Source organism: Lichenostomus cassidix, chromosome 7 (assembly GCF_008360975.1).
Source record: "Lichenostomus cassidix isolate B80296 chromosome 7, HeHo_3.0, whole genome shotgun sequence".
NCBI classification, from domain to species: domain Eukaryota; kingdom Metazoa; phylum Chordata; class Aves; order Passeriformes; family Meliphagidae; genus Lichenostomus; species Lichenostomus cassidix.
This window is the reverse complement of record NC_139488.1, coordinates 14,810,879-14,826,414: the sequence shown is the minus strand read 5'-3', so window position 1 is coordinate 14,826,414 and position 15,536 is coordinate 14,810,879. Positions and strand designations below refer to the sequence as shown.

Below are 15,536 nucleotides of genomic sequence, written 5' to 3'. Positions count from 1 at the left end.
GATCAATAACAGTATGGGAGGAATCTCTAAAAATACAATTAATTACAAAATCAGATTCTAATTAATTAAAAACCTAAAGAGTTCTTCCAATTTAGCTGTATTTTGAGAATATTAAAAATTATTTTCAGTATATAAAAATATCTAAAAAAAGGAAACCAAAGAAGGACACTCAATGTGAAGTTTGCAGGCAACAGTAAGTCATATTTTATTTTCCTTTTGGTTTTTTTTTTTTTTGGTTTTTTTTTTTTTGTTTTGTTTTGTTTAAATCAACCTGAAAGCTTCTTAGCAGACTGATTATTTCTATTATAAACCTACATTCAGCTGTTCCAGGTGTGACAAGCTCTACTGAGTTTTCCTTTGGTCTGTTGTTGTCCTCCTGGTATGAAGTCTCTGTGGGAACTTCAGAAATGCTTGGCATCAGCTCTCAGTTCCTTACAATGCCTTCAGAGAGATTTCTTTGGAGCTCCATATTTACCCTCTAAACTTTCAATCAGTGCCAAGAAGAAATGCATTTCTCTTGGGGAGTGGTGGCGTTAATTTTTTGGCTTCTTTATACTCTAAAGAGACTTTAGTCAGTCTTGTTATTCTAAGGTTTAACTCTGAAAATTGAGATCCAACACAGCAGAAGCACTTTGTTCGTTTACTTGTTTTAACACTGCTAGAAATAAGAAGATCCTTTCCAAGAAATAGGGGGAAAAAAATCTCTCTATCAGCAGTATATGCAGACCAAATGCAGACCTTCTTAATAGTAGACAGAAAAAAAAAAATTAGTCAAATTCCTCTACTTTTACAATTTTATTTTTTTCCTCTTTACCATACCTGTCATACTTCACAGAGATCAGCTTATACCTGGCTCTAGAGCCTCTACCATGCCAAGGCAGCCCTGCCTGAGGGCTGACTGCATCAGAGTCACGAGCTGCAGGAGAAGTGCCAAAGATCAGAGAAGCCAAGCAGTCAAGATTTCCAAAAGCTGTGGCCAGGACACTCAGCTGTCTGAGGAGAATGGCGTCACTGTTCATCTTTGCTGTTACAAGGCAAAGAAAAGAACTGTGGTGTGATCTTCAATTTACTTTCACAGCTATTGCCTTTAATAATAGATAATGGACAAGAGGCTGACTTCCCATCAGCACAGGGTGCTGGCAGTCTGTTTTGCAGACTGCTTTGATTCAGTCCTGCTAGAACTGCCCGTGTCTTCCTTTTTTCCAAAAATCACTAGCTGGTTTTGAGGTCCTGGTGTTTCTTTTCATGAGAACACAATATAAAAAACTCCCTTTATCTCCGCTGCGTGTGAAAGAGACACTCACAGAATGAAAAATTTTCTTATTTTAAATGAAACTAGAAAGCAAGTGGCTGATGGGTTGGAACACATCATTGTGTGAGCTGCTTGTTCAGAGCATGCAGCCAAGTGTTGAGAGAAGGTGGGAACAATCACCACTATCAGCCTTCCAAATATCAACCAAAAAAAGTTTGATGATTTTCATGTTCTCTATCTGTCATTATAAGACAATTCCTTTGACAGTGTGGTGAAATATATTCCTAAAATGAAAGAGGATGACTGTAACTTTTTTATTCCTATCTTCTTGAAAGAAACCTTACTTGCTACCTGGAGTCTGTTTCTATTGACCTTACTCTCTGGAAACTTCCTAGTGTATTTTGGAAGAATCAGGTAATTTAAGATGTGATCAAACTAGGAATAAATTTTCCACATGGCATGTTTCAAAGGATGTCTGATCATGTCCTGTTGAACCAAGTTCAAGTTCTATTAAAGTTCTATCTTCACCATCAATGTTCTATATTACAAAAGTATGGAGTTGAATGTCTACTTTAGAGTAAACACAGGCAATGAGTATATGAATAGAAAGAAATAACTATCACCATCCCAGTTTCTTCATTGCTTTCTGGTAATTCCTTGACTTGGAACATTTGTCATCTCTGGAGATGTTGATAGTAAATGTAAATGTGCCTTGTGGAAAAGGAATAAGATTTCTGAGCTTAGTGCACATCAGAGCTTTTTCAAGTCACAGGATAAGATTTGGCAGTTAAAATTGTAGTCCTAGCAAAAGAAAATGGAAAAAGAAATTGAGTGTTTTAGCATGCAAATATATTTTATAATTCACAGAAAAAGAGATGCTACTAGAATGGTTTAGAGTTGTGAGGGGAGATCCTGGCACTGTGGAATGGTCCACTTCATAAGATCTCTCAAGCATCTGTCAAACACCTCTTCAGTTTAAGTCCTCAGTTAAATATTCTTTACGTGTCAACTTAAGTGCATTTTGAATCACAGCTTAATTCTTGCTCACTCACAAAGTAAACAAAAATTGGCAGTCTGAAACCCCATTTTTGTGTTTTGCTCCTGAAATGCCTGCTAGTGCATTATACCTTTTAGTAGCTCACCCATCACTGCAGTGCAGGGAGAGCTCCCTCTTGCAACCTCCCTTGCCCACTCTCATCTTGCTGCCTCCTCCCTCTACTGCTGGAACCTCATCCTAGCACATGGCAAGCAGTCACAATGCAAATTAAAGTGTCTCAAGTGTCCCTTGAACACCCTTGAAAAACGGATTTGAGCAATAGCAGGCAACACATATAAGGAGTTAAGTATTTTCAGAAGGAGACTAAAACTATTTAATGCTTTTTTTCCTGTGACAGAGGACTTCAGAGCAGGCCAGCTCTGATGATTTAGAAGGCATCAGAGTGTTCCCAGCATTCAGACCCAGGGAGGGAACAGCAAGTCATTAAAATTTTAAAAATTTTGACAAAGTCATTTTAAAATCAATTTTTGCATTTCAAAATGTGGATGTAATGCTTATCATCCCCTACATTTGAACAATTCTGGTGCCTTTGCTACCACTAATCAGTGTCTCCCACAAGAAATCATTCACAGAGAGCAACCCCTGAAGCTGATTTATGAGCCTGATGCCCTGTCTGGCACCACACAGGGCAATGAAAAGTATCTGTGTTTGCATGGTCTCCCACCCTCATGTATTCCAAAGATGGGTAGCAGAGATGGGGGAGAACATAACTGATGTCTGTTTAGCGTCAGCAAGAAACTGGAGTCTGGAAATTTTTTTTCTGTCACAGGTAAAAAGCATTTCCTAATGAAGTTCAAACTGGTGTCAGACATTGTGTTCCTCTTCCTATCTCTCTTTCCTTGGGGGCTGAATAATTCAGCAGCAAACACTCACCTGGGAAAGTCACAGGCAAACCTCATACTGGATGGGATTTTCTGCATGAGCTCTGATTGCCTCTGCACTGGGGGAGGAGGCAGGAAGCCAAGACACAGGAAAAACCTCTGGGAAGGAGTGAGGCATAGACTTGAGACACTCTGGAGAATTAACTTTTCAAGATATGGGACTCCTGTAGCCCTGGACTCACATGGAGACAGACAAGAAGGAACAGATCTCCTGTCTCTCTGAAGCAAGTCAGGCAGTGTGCAGGAAGCCCCAGCACAGAACACATTATAAGGCACATATGCACCCTCTGTAGCATGGCTACACTGCAAACAGTGCTGTTCTCCAGGGTGGGTGAACTGTGCTCCAAACAGGATCATAACTCCCATTGGAGTTACACAGGCAAGAAAGAGCAGGGGTGGAGCCAGTGCATTTGTTCTCATATTAGAAAAACCTCACTATTTCCTTTGCCTGTCTGGGTAAGGGGTAGACTCACCCTATTCAACTGTGAGAGCCCCTGAGCAGCTCCGGTGAAGTCAAGCAGTGAAGATCCATTTTTCATTCAGCCTTTGCAGAAAATGTTAGAGAACGTTTTAAAATTCAAATTGCAAGCGAAAACCTGATTTGGCACAGTTCAACGGGAAAATTAGTTTTGAATGAAGCTACCACCTGCTTTCCTGAGGAGATAATATATCCTGAAAAGGAAGAGTTTGCAGGCATCACTGACCCTCTAAAGCAAGCATCAGATCTGCCAGAAAATGTGCTTAGTGTAGTCAAGGCTGACAAAGTTTAGACAGATAAAATAAGAAGACTCATGGTTATGTTGTCCCCTATTCTTAGGCCTTCTTATTTGCTAAAATCTGACATTAAAAAATCTCATGCCAGTTTTACTCCCCCTGCAGAGGTGGTGGTTCATTTCTGGGGGAAAGGTACGACATAGGGTTTTGCTGTCGTAAGTGAGCTTTAGGAAAGATATTGAAGGTGCACTGTTTGGTGACTTTATAGTTTAGGGAGCTTCAAGTTCAAGGACAGAATGGAAAAATCTCTCTAGCACTTACTGGAAAACTAAAACAGAGTGTGCTCAGGGGATGGAGAAGGGACCTGACATCTTGACAGGCTATGAGAACTCACACCTGAGAGGCTGATAGAGGGCTGGGAAAACAAGGGCATGGTTTGATGTGGTCAAGGAAGGAGCTAGAGAGAGTCAGCTGATATCATCAGAGGGTGAGGCAGGACCATACAGCAATGGGTTAAGATATGGGATGGCAAGTGCTTGGCTGGCAGAAACCAACCCTTGAACAGTAGGGATATGTACTCCCTTTCACAGCTGGAGGAGGGAAAGTATCTAAATGGAAAAGGAACTTGGGCGGATGGCTCTGGGGAGAGTCATAGGACATAAATGACATATTTTATGCACAAGGTATCTCCTGAAGAAAATACAAAATCCTGGAGAAACAAAATGGAAATGTCCCTTGCTGGACAAGAGCTGTGTTTGGGTCTGGAGCTCCAGAGGGAGTGCTCATTGCCTGAAGTGTGTTGAAAGCCATAGCTCAGATTTCGTACTCTGACAGCACCAACTGGCTGCTGAGCATGTTGGACATTTAAATCTGCTGCAATTATGTTGTATATCTAAAATACAAACTGCAGTTTTTGAAAAAAGAACCCTTTTTGCTGTGGCTGCTTCTAGTCTAGCAAAATAGCTAACATCGTCTAACAAATGTGTTTTTCAGCACCACTACAGTAGAATACTTTCATGTAAGATGGATGTATTTGTTTTAGCAAAACTCACAAAGGCCTGAAACACATCACATTGCAATTACTGCAAGGTCCTTTCTTTGGTCTGAAAAATACAGCCTCAGCCCTTCCAAAATCCAGTAAAAATATTGCAGTACAAATAATTTCCCCTCCCTGCCACTTTGACTTTCTCACCTTTCCAGGTACTTCCTCTTTTCAGTTCTCCTTCAGCCTGTTGCAGACAATGTGTTTGTCTTAATTTTTTCAGGCTTAGCAGGTGCCCACCATGTTGTGAATCATTAGTCAGTATTTAGTGCTGCAAAGTTTCCATCAGCTGTTAATTGCCCTGTAACACAACGATTACTTTTGATTTTTCAGCAGACCTTGTTATCTTTTAGAATTATTGATTCATTTAAGATGCCAGGTCTGCAGGAGGTCACCTAGTCCAGCCTACTGTTCAAGGGTGGATATTGCAATTACCTTTCTATGCAACCTACTCCAAGCATTACCTACTATTACTTCAAAACGTTTTTTTCATATGCAGTCAGAATATTCTTTCCTGCAGCTTCTGGCTGCCATCTCTCCTCATGGTGCTTCGCTGAGAAACACCCATCTTTCCTGTGAATGGAATTGCCAGAACAGGATTGCCTCTGGGCTCAACACACCCACCTCAATTTCCTGAACACGTGCTTTTTCCTGACCAACTCCTCACCTTCTCCCAGCAGGCATGAAGTTGTCCTTTTCCCAGTCCTGGGAGATCTCCCTCACTGCAGCCTTTCAAAGGCAGCAGTCCCAGACTGGCCTCCTCCACCTCAGGTGCTCAGCAGGACCTGGCTCTTGGCATCCAGCACAGCAGTCTATCGATACAAATAAATATGAGCAGGACACTAAACCAGATCTAAACATTTCTAAACCAGTGTTACTTTAATAATATAATATTGTAATATCTAAGAATTCTAGACACTAAAAAAAATTGTTTTACCTGAAACTCTGGTCATTCCAATGAATACTTGAGGATCCTTCAGCTGTTATTTGAAACAAGAGCATTAAGCAAAATATAGTTAAAAAAATACACAAGCCACAGCAAGAAAATTATTGTGACCACTGTGACCAAGTGATGGCTGTGCAGATTTAATGTCCAACCAAGCATGAATAAATAGTGCAGTACTTCACTTATTCAAGGTGACATGTTTAAAAGATATAGAGTGAGGCTCCCTGGGTTATTGCCAGATCCATAAAGATAGTGGAACATTTCCCACAGAGCTTGAAACCATCATGATCTCTTTTGTTCCCAGAAAAATATGACAAAACCTTTTGCAAAACTTTCTGATCATAAAATTCATAACTGAAGATCAGATTGTAAGGAAGTAAAATAAGTAACTTATTTTTTATGAAAAAGTCACTTTCTCAAAGGAACTGCCTTTTAGTTTATGAGTAGATGTAACATTATTATCAGAGTCCAGCTGGTGATGTTGACTGGGAAATGTCCATGCTAGTTCCTGTCTTCTCCCCCCATCTGACCAAAACTGGAGAGGAAGATTTTACTACATTTTGACCTGTAGAAATGAGAGACACTCACTAGTGACCTGCAGTGGTTATAGAAGACTATTATTTTTATATTATTATATCACTTTTATTTTTCTTTTTAGAAAAGCAGTCTACATACATCTTCAATCTGTACAGGCTAGTAGGGTTATCTGTTTGACAACCCTTTGTGAAAGTCTTTTGCAATCCAGGGACCATGATGCAGTCACATGTACCAGCAGAAAGTTCCTGTTGATGTCTTTGTATCTGGTCTGGATCCTTCTTTTTCTGCTACAGACAGATAGCAGTGCCAGGTGATAATCCCTCACCAACACAGTGGCCTTGCAACTTTTGACTTCTCATACAGAACAGCTTGCAGCTCAGAGTGCAGCGAACAGATCCAGAGTAACAGATATACTAGAGGATATGATCCCATTACTTTAACCTTATTACCTTAGTGGTTTCCACATTTGATATCTGTATTCAAAAAGCTAACTGCACTGCCAATATTATATTTCAATACTTGTTCTCTGTTACAACAATTGCATGAATTTCATAGCCAGCTGTGTGTAATGATATCACACTTCAGGAGAAGGTATCCTAACATTACAAAAAAAGCAGCTGATCGCATTTGTCCGAATATGATACAAATTTTCTTTCTCATGTAAAGCTCATTTTTAAAATGAGAGATCCCAGCAGGCATAATGGGAGGGTTTGCCATTTATCCTGTAATTATCATCTCAAATGCTTGGTCCTGCATGTTGTAGACAAAAATTGGGTGGCAAACAGAGTTTCAATACACAAAATACAAGTTAACACAGAGTTTTCAATAAGAATCTGAATATGACTCTTCCTTGGTTCACAATGACAATCTCTTAGCTCCTTGTATTTCAGATTAATTCCTTTCATTGCTGAATGACATAACACATTCCTCCACCCTTCATGACCCCAATATTTCTCCATTGTAAGATACTCTTTGAAATTATCAGCTGTCCAAGAAATCTACACACTCCTACCCAGTCCTCTCCTTTTCTTTATTTCATACAGGAACATTTTCAATTGCAGAAACCTGTAATTGCTTGAAATTTCTCATCAACAGTAGGTTATAAAAAGCAAAAATAGTGGTTTAATATATAGACAACTCTTGTTTCCTGAGGAACCAGTTAAAAGTTCTCAAAACCTAGCTCATGTTGGATAGCAATGAGTTCCTCATGGAATTAACTCCTCTGAAGGGAGCTGAGCAGTAAATCTGACTCCCTGCAAAACCAGACACAAAGAGATGCACATGGCAGGGTGTCTACCTGTAATCCCATGATTCTCACAGTCCACAAGATTCATACAAAGGTAACTGCTCTCCCAGAGGATGCTAGAAGTCTGGATTCCCTTACCTACCCCTTGCTAGGTGATTCTCCAGCAAATTATCCTCTCACAACACAGCTGACACCTCCACAAAACAATGGTAATTGGGCAGAACTACACTTGCAGAAAATGATCTCTAATAATGTTGCTACCATGAGGTATAAGTTGGTCTGTAAAATCTCTAGTATAAAGTTTATGAAGTTTCTTCCTTGGCCTTTGTGAATTTGTAATGGCCCTGATGGCTTCCTATTAACCCTAACAGCCTCACAGTTTAATCTTTTTACTCTTGTACTCCTTACTTTTCACTTTTTAACAAAGAACAGGCTTTTAGAGAATAGACCAAGCTTTTCAGCAGTAAAAAAAGATAATTTCAAAGCTTCCCCAAACACCTACCTTCAAAAACCTGCTGCTGAGTCAAGCAACCGCATGCTTTGCCCATGCTTCAGAGCAAGTCCTGGCTCCAAAGTGACCTCCTTCCAGTCTCAGGTTGGCCCGGGCTGGTTTTAGAGGTAATCCTTCATCTCCACTAGCAAAGGCATAACCATGGTGTAGCATTTTGGTGGTACAGTAAAAAACTCACATAATCACGCACCTGTCTCTACCGCATCTTCCTCCGAAACTCTGATGTAGTGAATGTTTACAGTTTTGCTGCAAAAAAGCCTCAGTAAAGGCTGTTACAGGCTACAGTGATGAAAAGACATTAAAACACAAGGGAAACAAGCAGAGGTTCTGTAATTATACTTTATTGCAACTCCAATTCTTTGTCTGCTCCTGAAGACTCCTTTAGCTAACTTTGTTTCAGGCTTTTTTTAATGTACCAATTAAAACACAATAAGCATATATAATTTTCTTATTTTTTTATTGAAAAGGTACATTTAAAAAAATACACGGACATCTTACTATTATGGATTGCTGATAAAGATGCTCTAAAAGTTAATTATCTTTTTATTTTTCCTTTCTTCCACCTGTACTCCCCATTATCACCTAACGACTCCCATCTGAGCACTGCGTATTGATTCACCTTTATAAAAGGGTTGGGGAGGTAAGAAGATAGGTGGGACATTACTGCAATATAGTCATTAAACAGAGAATATGGTCAATTATAAATATTTTATGTTCTGTACATTATTGCATTAGGGAGCCACAATGTTATGCAGCATCATTACAAAGGAAACTAGTTAAAAATTAAGAAAACAGGATATTTACGTACAAACACATGAATCCATTGTCTTCTTGAACAATGCATGTGAGCTGTGGCAATGTGCAATTGAAAAGCTTTTTTTCTCTTTAAACATTGCTTAGCAACACCAGTGAAGAAACAACAAAAATAAGTTAAATTAAAGTAGCAAACAAGCAGTAATCTTAACTCTATGTTATATGGCTTTCTATTTTTGATTTCTCTAAATAAAGTATGACACAAAAGAAATAATTAAAAGCTTCAGCATTGCATTGCTTTCAAACATTTGCACAGAAACTAAAAATATTAAAATCAGACGTGATACATCTGTAATACTACACAAGATACACCAGTACTGGGGTCTAGGACAGCACACAATCCCTGTCAACAAGAGCACACGAAAAAATGGACGCAATTATTTTTTGAGATGTTATCTGCAGTCAAGCATTTGATTCTTCTACCTTTTCCTTTTTTCCACATTAGATTATAGCCCGCTGCTTTTCAGAGAAGTATTTACAGAGGTGTGAGCAAGGAAGACCCTAGTTTTCAAGTCTGTCAGGAAAATATTTTATGTTCCTTGATTCCAAGGTGCATCATACAAATTGAAAAAAAAAGAAAAGAATGGATAGATGCATGAATCTTTAATGGTATAAATTTTATGAGCAATTTAATTTTTAAGTAAATCACACTATTTTGATTAAAAAAATAGAGAGTGAGAGACAGAGTTGTCTAGACTCCAAAACGCAGTGCTGTCAGTGATGGATTTTATGATGTGGTTGGATGAGGTGTCACGCTGGATGGCATTGCAAAAGAGAAACACTTTAAAATCTCAACCCCTTTCCTGCTTTCCTTTACCCTTTGTACTGGCCATAGTTGTCTCATTTTTACATCAATAAATTAGTATGGTGCAAAGAGTATGGAGGCAGGCGTAGCGCGGATGGGCCCGTGGGCTGGCCTGAGGAGCGCTGGTGGGATTGCTGGTGCCTGGAACAGGGATGCTGAGGGCCGGGGAGGCAGGGACAGCGCTGACGATACAGCTGCAGCTGCAGCGAGGGGAGAGGAGAGGAAAGCAGGTGCCAGCGGCTTAATCATGTCCTTCTGGAATGCAAGTTTTGCCTGGAATAAAACACACAAAAGCAATGTAAATACACTTCTCCCAACACTCACTTTTACATGAGGGAAAAAGTGAACCCTGACACAGGGAACACTGTGGCTTCTCACAGAAGCCTCTTGTCAGCTGCTTAGAAATGCTACCTGCACTGTCCTTTCACTCCCAGGGCAATTAAAGCAACCAAATCCTATATTTAAAGATAAATAAATCTCTTGAGCCTAGAGACCATCACACTGATGTTTAGAAGGAGGCAAGTGAATAAAATTGCAAGTGAATAACTTTATATAAATTATAACTGTGCATGAAATATTAAAAATATCCCCATGATTAAGACTTCAATATCAAAGGTCAAATTTTCCACTTGCAAAAATGAATTGTAGAAAAGTAGAGTGGACAAGATGGGAAGGTGGTATTAGTCCAGTCATCTTGAAAATGGTTTGCACTACAATCATACATTTGTGGAAGCAAAGACACTCATGTTGTTCCTTTATAATTGGTGGTCTCTCCTTATGCAATAGATTGTAAAATGATGTATTATACAAGTAAAGAAGATTAGCATGTGCAGAACCTATCAAGTGGGGAGACTTAGAGGAAGCCTGCAGCTTCCTCTTTACAATCACAAAGACATATCAATATTTTAGCATTTAAAGGCTTTTCACATGCTTTCTCTTGCACACACACATTTGCATCTGTCTCTTTTCAACCTGTAAACTGTTTTTGTGCCATAGGTGACAAGCAATTTTCTCTAATGAATAAAATACTGTCTGTGTCACGAGCAAATGAACATGCCAACTGTGCTGTGCTAAAGGCAGCCTGAACTCTGGCTGCAGCTGACTGGCAGAACCAGCTTGGGGGAATCCTGGAAATGCAGGTGAGGTGGATGTGGAAGGGATTGGCTAGGGGCACAGAGACAGGAGAGGTGTTTGACAGCCAGTGACAGACACAGCCTGAACATACAGGCAGTCAATTCTCCTGAGCACCTGATGACTCTTTTGCACCAACTAATACACCCACATGGCATTCTGTTTTGCTGTATGCAGAGAGTAAGCACTAGTATTTTTGTATCTTAACATCCTATATCCTTTTCCCTGACTGCATCCATCATACCTTAGAGTTATCTCAGGTGTGCTAAAAGACAGAGCATATCCATTGCTGCCTTCAAGGAGAAGAGCCCTCACCCAGCAGAGCCTATACCTTTCCACAGGGCACATGGTTCCTTCCCCATTCCACTGATTATTGCCTTCTTTCTAGCAGTAAATAACACTTGCAGTGCTGTCTGCATGCCTTGGACTGAGCAGACAGAATATATAACTATCTTCAAACCTGATTCCTGTGCAGACTCAGCCTGCAGGGGAAGGGAGGCTGCAGAAGCGTCAGGTCTGTCATGTTCCTGTCTCTGTGCAGTGGGAGTCCCCAAAGTCACAAATTCACACTGACAGTGATGAGAAATAAAAATACTTACTGCTAAAATACTTGGGTTGCGCTGCAGTTTGTTGTAAGGACTATATTTAGGTTTCATAGGCTTTCCTGCCACTCTGTCCTTATGCCTTCGGCTGGAAATGTGCTGAAATAAATATCCTCACATTTAATTAGCTGCTTAAACATTTCTCAGTTTTGAGTTTGAAACTGATTTATCAGCAGGGTATGCCTAAGCCCCTGCTTGTAAGATAAAGTAAGTTCTTAAGAGAGAGCAGAGATGAATTTTGCTAAATTAAACATAACAATTTAGAGCATTTAAAATAGAGAATCAGAAACTAATCAAATACAGCATATTCTGTGATTCAAGACAGGCTCTCAAATTATTGATATTTTGGTTAGTATTTCCTTTTTCCACTTGAGGAGCCTTAAACCAGGCAGAGCTGTAATCACTAGGTCATAGGGATATTCAGGAGTAAGAGGTAAATTTCCATCTTGCTGATGCTGTTCAGTCACATAAATAATTCAATATTAGCTGAAGGAAGAACCAATACCCAGGGATATGTCTGCACCATGCAATTTAATACGATCTTAGAGCTAACTAAAAGAACAGGGAATGAGAGGACACATCCACACAGCACCATCCAGTCAGAGGTTCCCATCTGGCACAGCTCTGAACCCAGGCCTAATTGGCTCAGACAGAGAACAGCTCCACACTCACACAACAGCTATACCTTTAATGATAATGTTTTTCTACACAATTCAGACATATCTACAGCATTACCCTACTGGTGATTGTCCCAAACCAATAGATTTGAGTCATGTGTTCCTCCTCATATAGCACTAAACATTATTCCAACAGACTGAAATAGCACCGGAAGATGAATTCAGGGAACCTCAACCCAGAATTTCTTACATTTAGGAGACCAAGGTTCAAATCTTTATCTTGAACCACAGAAAACTTTTAAATGAGATCTGCTATGTCATTCATTGGTACAGACACCTCTGCTTTACAACTCTCAAACCCAATTTCCCAAACGAAACAATAAGGTGAACTAGACCGATGATTAAATATTTAGAAATAGCTGTGGCATGACAGGTAAGAAATACTAAGTTCATTTAGTATTCACCAAGACATCTTCACACAGCCCTACACTGCACCTACAACATTGTAATGCAACTAAAACCGATAAAGAACTCCAGACAAGTTACCTGCTTAAGCTGAATTTCTGAATTAACATGGACATCACATATCTCACAATGGAATGTCTTGTTCTGCAGTCCTGAGCCTTTATTGCCATTCTGCACCTTCGTTCGGGATCCAGGCCTAGGGTAGGACTTGATGGGACCAGCACCATTGCGAGCTTCAACCATGGTCTTGTGCTTGGAGCCTAATGGGCAAGGAGATGCAGCTGAGCTCAGGATCAGCAGCATAAAAACATGTCCCTCAGCCCTGGACCATTTATCTTCAAGACAGAATGGTTAAAGTCACCACAGACCAATTTGGTCAGTGTAGTTCCCACGTCCTTGATCTAAAGGCAAGCCAGAAGGCTTTGTGCAAAAAAGGGAACAACAGGCATGCTGGACCACTGCCTCACTGTTTGGGCGCAGTGTGTGACTGTATGGCCAAAGTGCCTGCTGCTTATTCTTTTGCCAAATTCCACAGAGCCAGGGAATAGCAAAAAAAGTATTAGCCAAGACTGGAACAGAAACCACAGCAATCCCTCAAAACCTGCCTAGGAACAGTAACACTTCAATAAATATCCTTGGATTCAGAAGAAACGGCTGCTTTGCCCATTTCAAGAATGGATTACAGCTGTAAAACCAGCTTCAATGGCTTGTTAACAAGCTTTACATCACCAGCACACCATACACAGACAGAACACATTAGGGATTGCTGCTTCTGGCCTAAAAAAAGACATGTATCTAATCTTCAGTAACCAGAAGATTCTAGGATGTATATGAACTCTAATGAGCCACCCTAAAATTATCAAAAATACCCAATAGCAATAATTACTATAAGTTTTACCAGCAAAATAACAGAGACCAGTGATAATGAGACAAAATATGAAAGAGAGAGAACTGACATTTTAGAAACCTTAAGTGTTACAGAAACCACTATGATCATACTGTGATCCTCAGTGTGAAGGTATGAAGGAATCTGATTAGTTAACATGAACTGTAGGGATTTTGTCAAATAAGAATTTAGGGAGTACATGAAGGACAGCTCAAAAAAAATTAGAGAATGCTTTAATAGAATATCAAACACCATGCAGGAAACTGCCATTAATAGGACTGGTTTTATACCTTGCTATTGTACGTTCAAACTAAAAGACTCTTCAGTAAAGTGTGGCTACCACCTTGTTACATTGAATTTCAAAAATGTGAACACACAAGTGAGTTGTACCACATGGATACTCACCTGTATTGTGGGCTTCTAGTTGTGAAAGGGAATTCACAGCCACTTTGCATAATGAACAGTAAAGTAGTTTTTTGGCTTTTTCCTCTTCTGACTCAGTTACTGTGCTAGCAGCTCCATTCGTGCTCTTGGAGGATGAGGCAGGTGCTGAAGGTGCCACTGCTGCCACTCCAGGTTTGGGAAGAAAAGGATCCACTTCTGTGCTGGACTGCTGACTTGCACTATTGGGTTTTGCTTTTCCTTTCTCTTCTAAAAGAAGCAAAATACATATGTTGTTTTATGCCAAACACAAAAAAATCATACAGTAATAGTCCTGTGGGTTTAGTGAACATAACACAACAGGGGGCTAATTTATCTCATTTTATAAAAGAGAGCAGTATCCTTGAAATCTTGTTAAAGTCCTACAATGAGTGTGTAATTTGAGTGTGTAATTTGGCAAAAGGGATGACTTTTTTGTTTTTAAAGTTAGCAGTGAACACCACTGAGTTCAACAAATTCATGGCCACTGTTGTTGCTGTCATGCTGCAGGCATGGCCAGTTGAAAGGAGCTCAAGCAATCCCAAAGGAATTAGGGACTGGTTAGGGACTAGACAGCACTCAGAAACACGCAAGGCTTTGCACTGGGGATTAAAAAGTATTTCTCAAAAGCAATACATTTGCCTTTGGAAGGGCTCAAGTTTCTCAAAGTCACTGGGAGGACATTGAAAGACTCCAGCACCATCTCGACATACATCACTCATTTCAGTTCCAGGATTTATGGCAGTCACACACAAACACAGTTGCTAATATTTGTATGTTTTTCCAATAACAATTCCCATATATTTGTAGATCAGATAGCTTCTGTGTGCATTCAGTGCATTTTTTTATCACTTCACAAGCATGAGTCAATCATCTGTGCTCCTATGAGACAGGCAGGCAGGTATTCCTTCGTTTTGCAGATGGTGATCACAAAGCAGGAGATTAAACGTCCCAGCTGTGGGTACAGAGGAGCTTTGTGCCAGAGCCAGTATTCAAATGCTCCCTGCTTACATGCTGCCTTCAAGAGCTTATTGCATTTGAAGCTGTTCAACTGCAGGCCTTGTGACCACAAGCCATATTAGCTGCCAGCAGGAAAACAAGCTCCATCCATAACAAACATGGGATGGGAGTGGGAGAGTGCAGGGGTGCTGGTGTGAGCAACCCTGACAAAACGGACATGAGAAATGACTGGAAAAGTGTCACTCTGAACAACTGGAATCAAATTTTATCATCTAAGCAAGTACATCACCTACATAAGAGCAACCTTTCCATTTGAAACCCATGGCTTAGTCCTAAGGAGAGTTGAACTGACTTGAAAAACTAGGCTCTATTTTGAGCATTCATTTTTAAATATGGACCCATGCACTTTATATTTACAGCCAACAGACTCTGTCTTAACATGCCTTTTCTATCAGGCCAAGACTGTGCTACCAAGAACTCCAAAAACAGGATTATACCCACTCAAAAAAACACTTGAAAGTGTGTATGAACTATGAATAGCCATCCTGAAACTAAACCCCCCAGTTGTTGGCATATTTCCCAGAAGTGCACTGCAGTACATCAATTTTAGATTGTTATAAACCAGGAGAAAGAAAATTCTAATAAAAGAAC

The 15,536-nt window shown here is 40.0% G+C and overlaps 1 protein-coding gene across 6 annotated transcripts in view; it reads right to left on the bottom strand.

Annotated features, from left to right (window-relative positions):
* Positions 1 to 8,626: 8,626 nt before the first annotated feature.
* Positions 8,627 to 15,536, bottom strand: part of ZNF385B (zinc finger protein 385B) — a 159,508-nt gene continuing 152,598 nt past the window's right edge. For all 6 annotated transcript variants that reach the window (XM_085066325.1, XM_085066326.1, XM_085066328.1 and 3 more), the window contains 4 exons: positions 13,911 to 14,156; positions 12,701 to 12,879; positions 11,535 to 11,636; positions 8,627 to 10,077 (listed from right to left, as the gene is read on the bottom strand). In XM_085066325.1, coding sequence (XP_084922451.1) covers positions 9,859 to 10,077; positions 11,535 to 11,636; positions 12,701 to 12,879; positions 13,911 to 14,156 — 746 coding nt within the window. In that variant the 3' untranslated portion in view covers positions 8,627 to 9,858. The remainder of the gene's footprint in view (positions 10,078 to 11,534; positions 11,637 to 12,700; positions 12,880 to 13,910; positions 14,157 to 15,536) is intronic.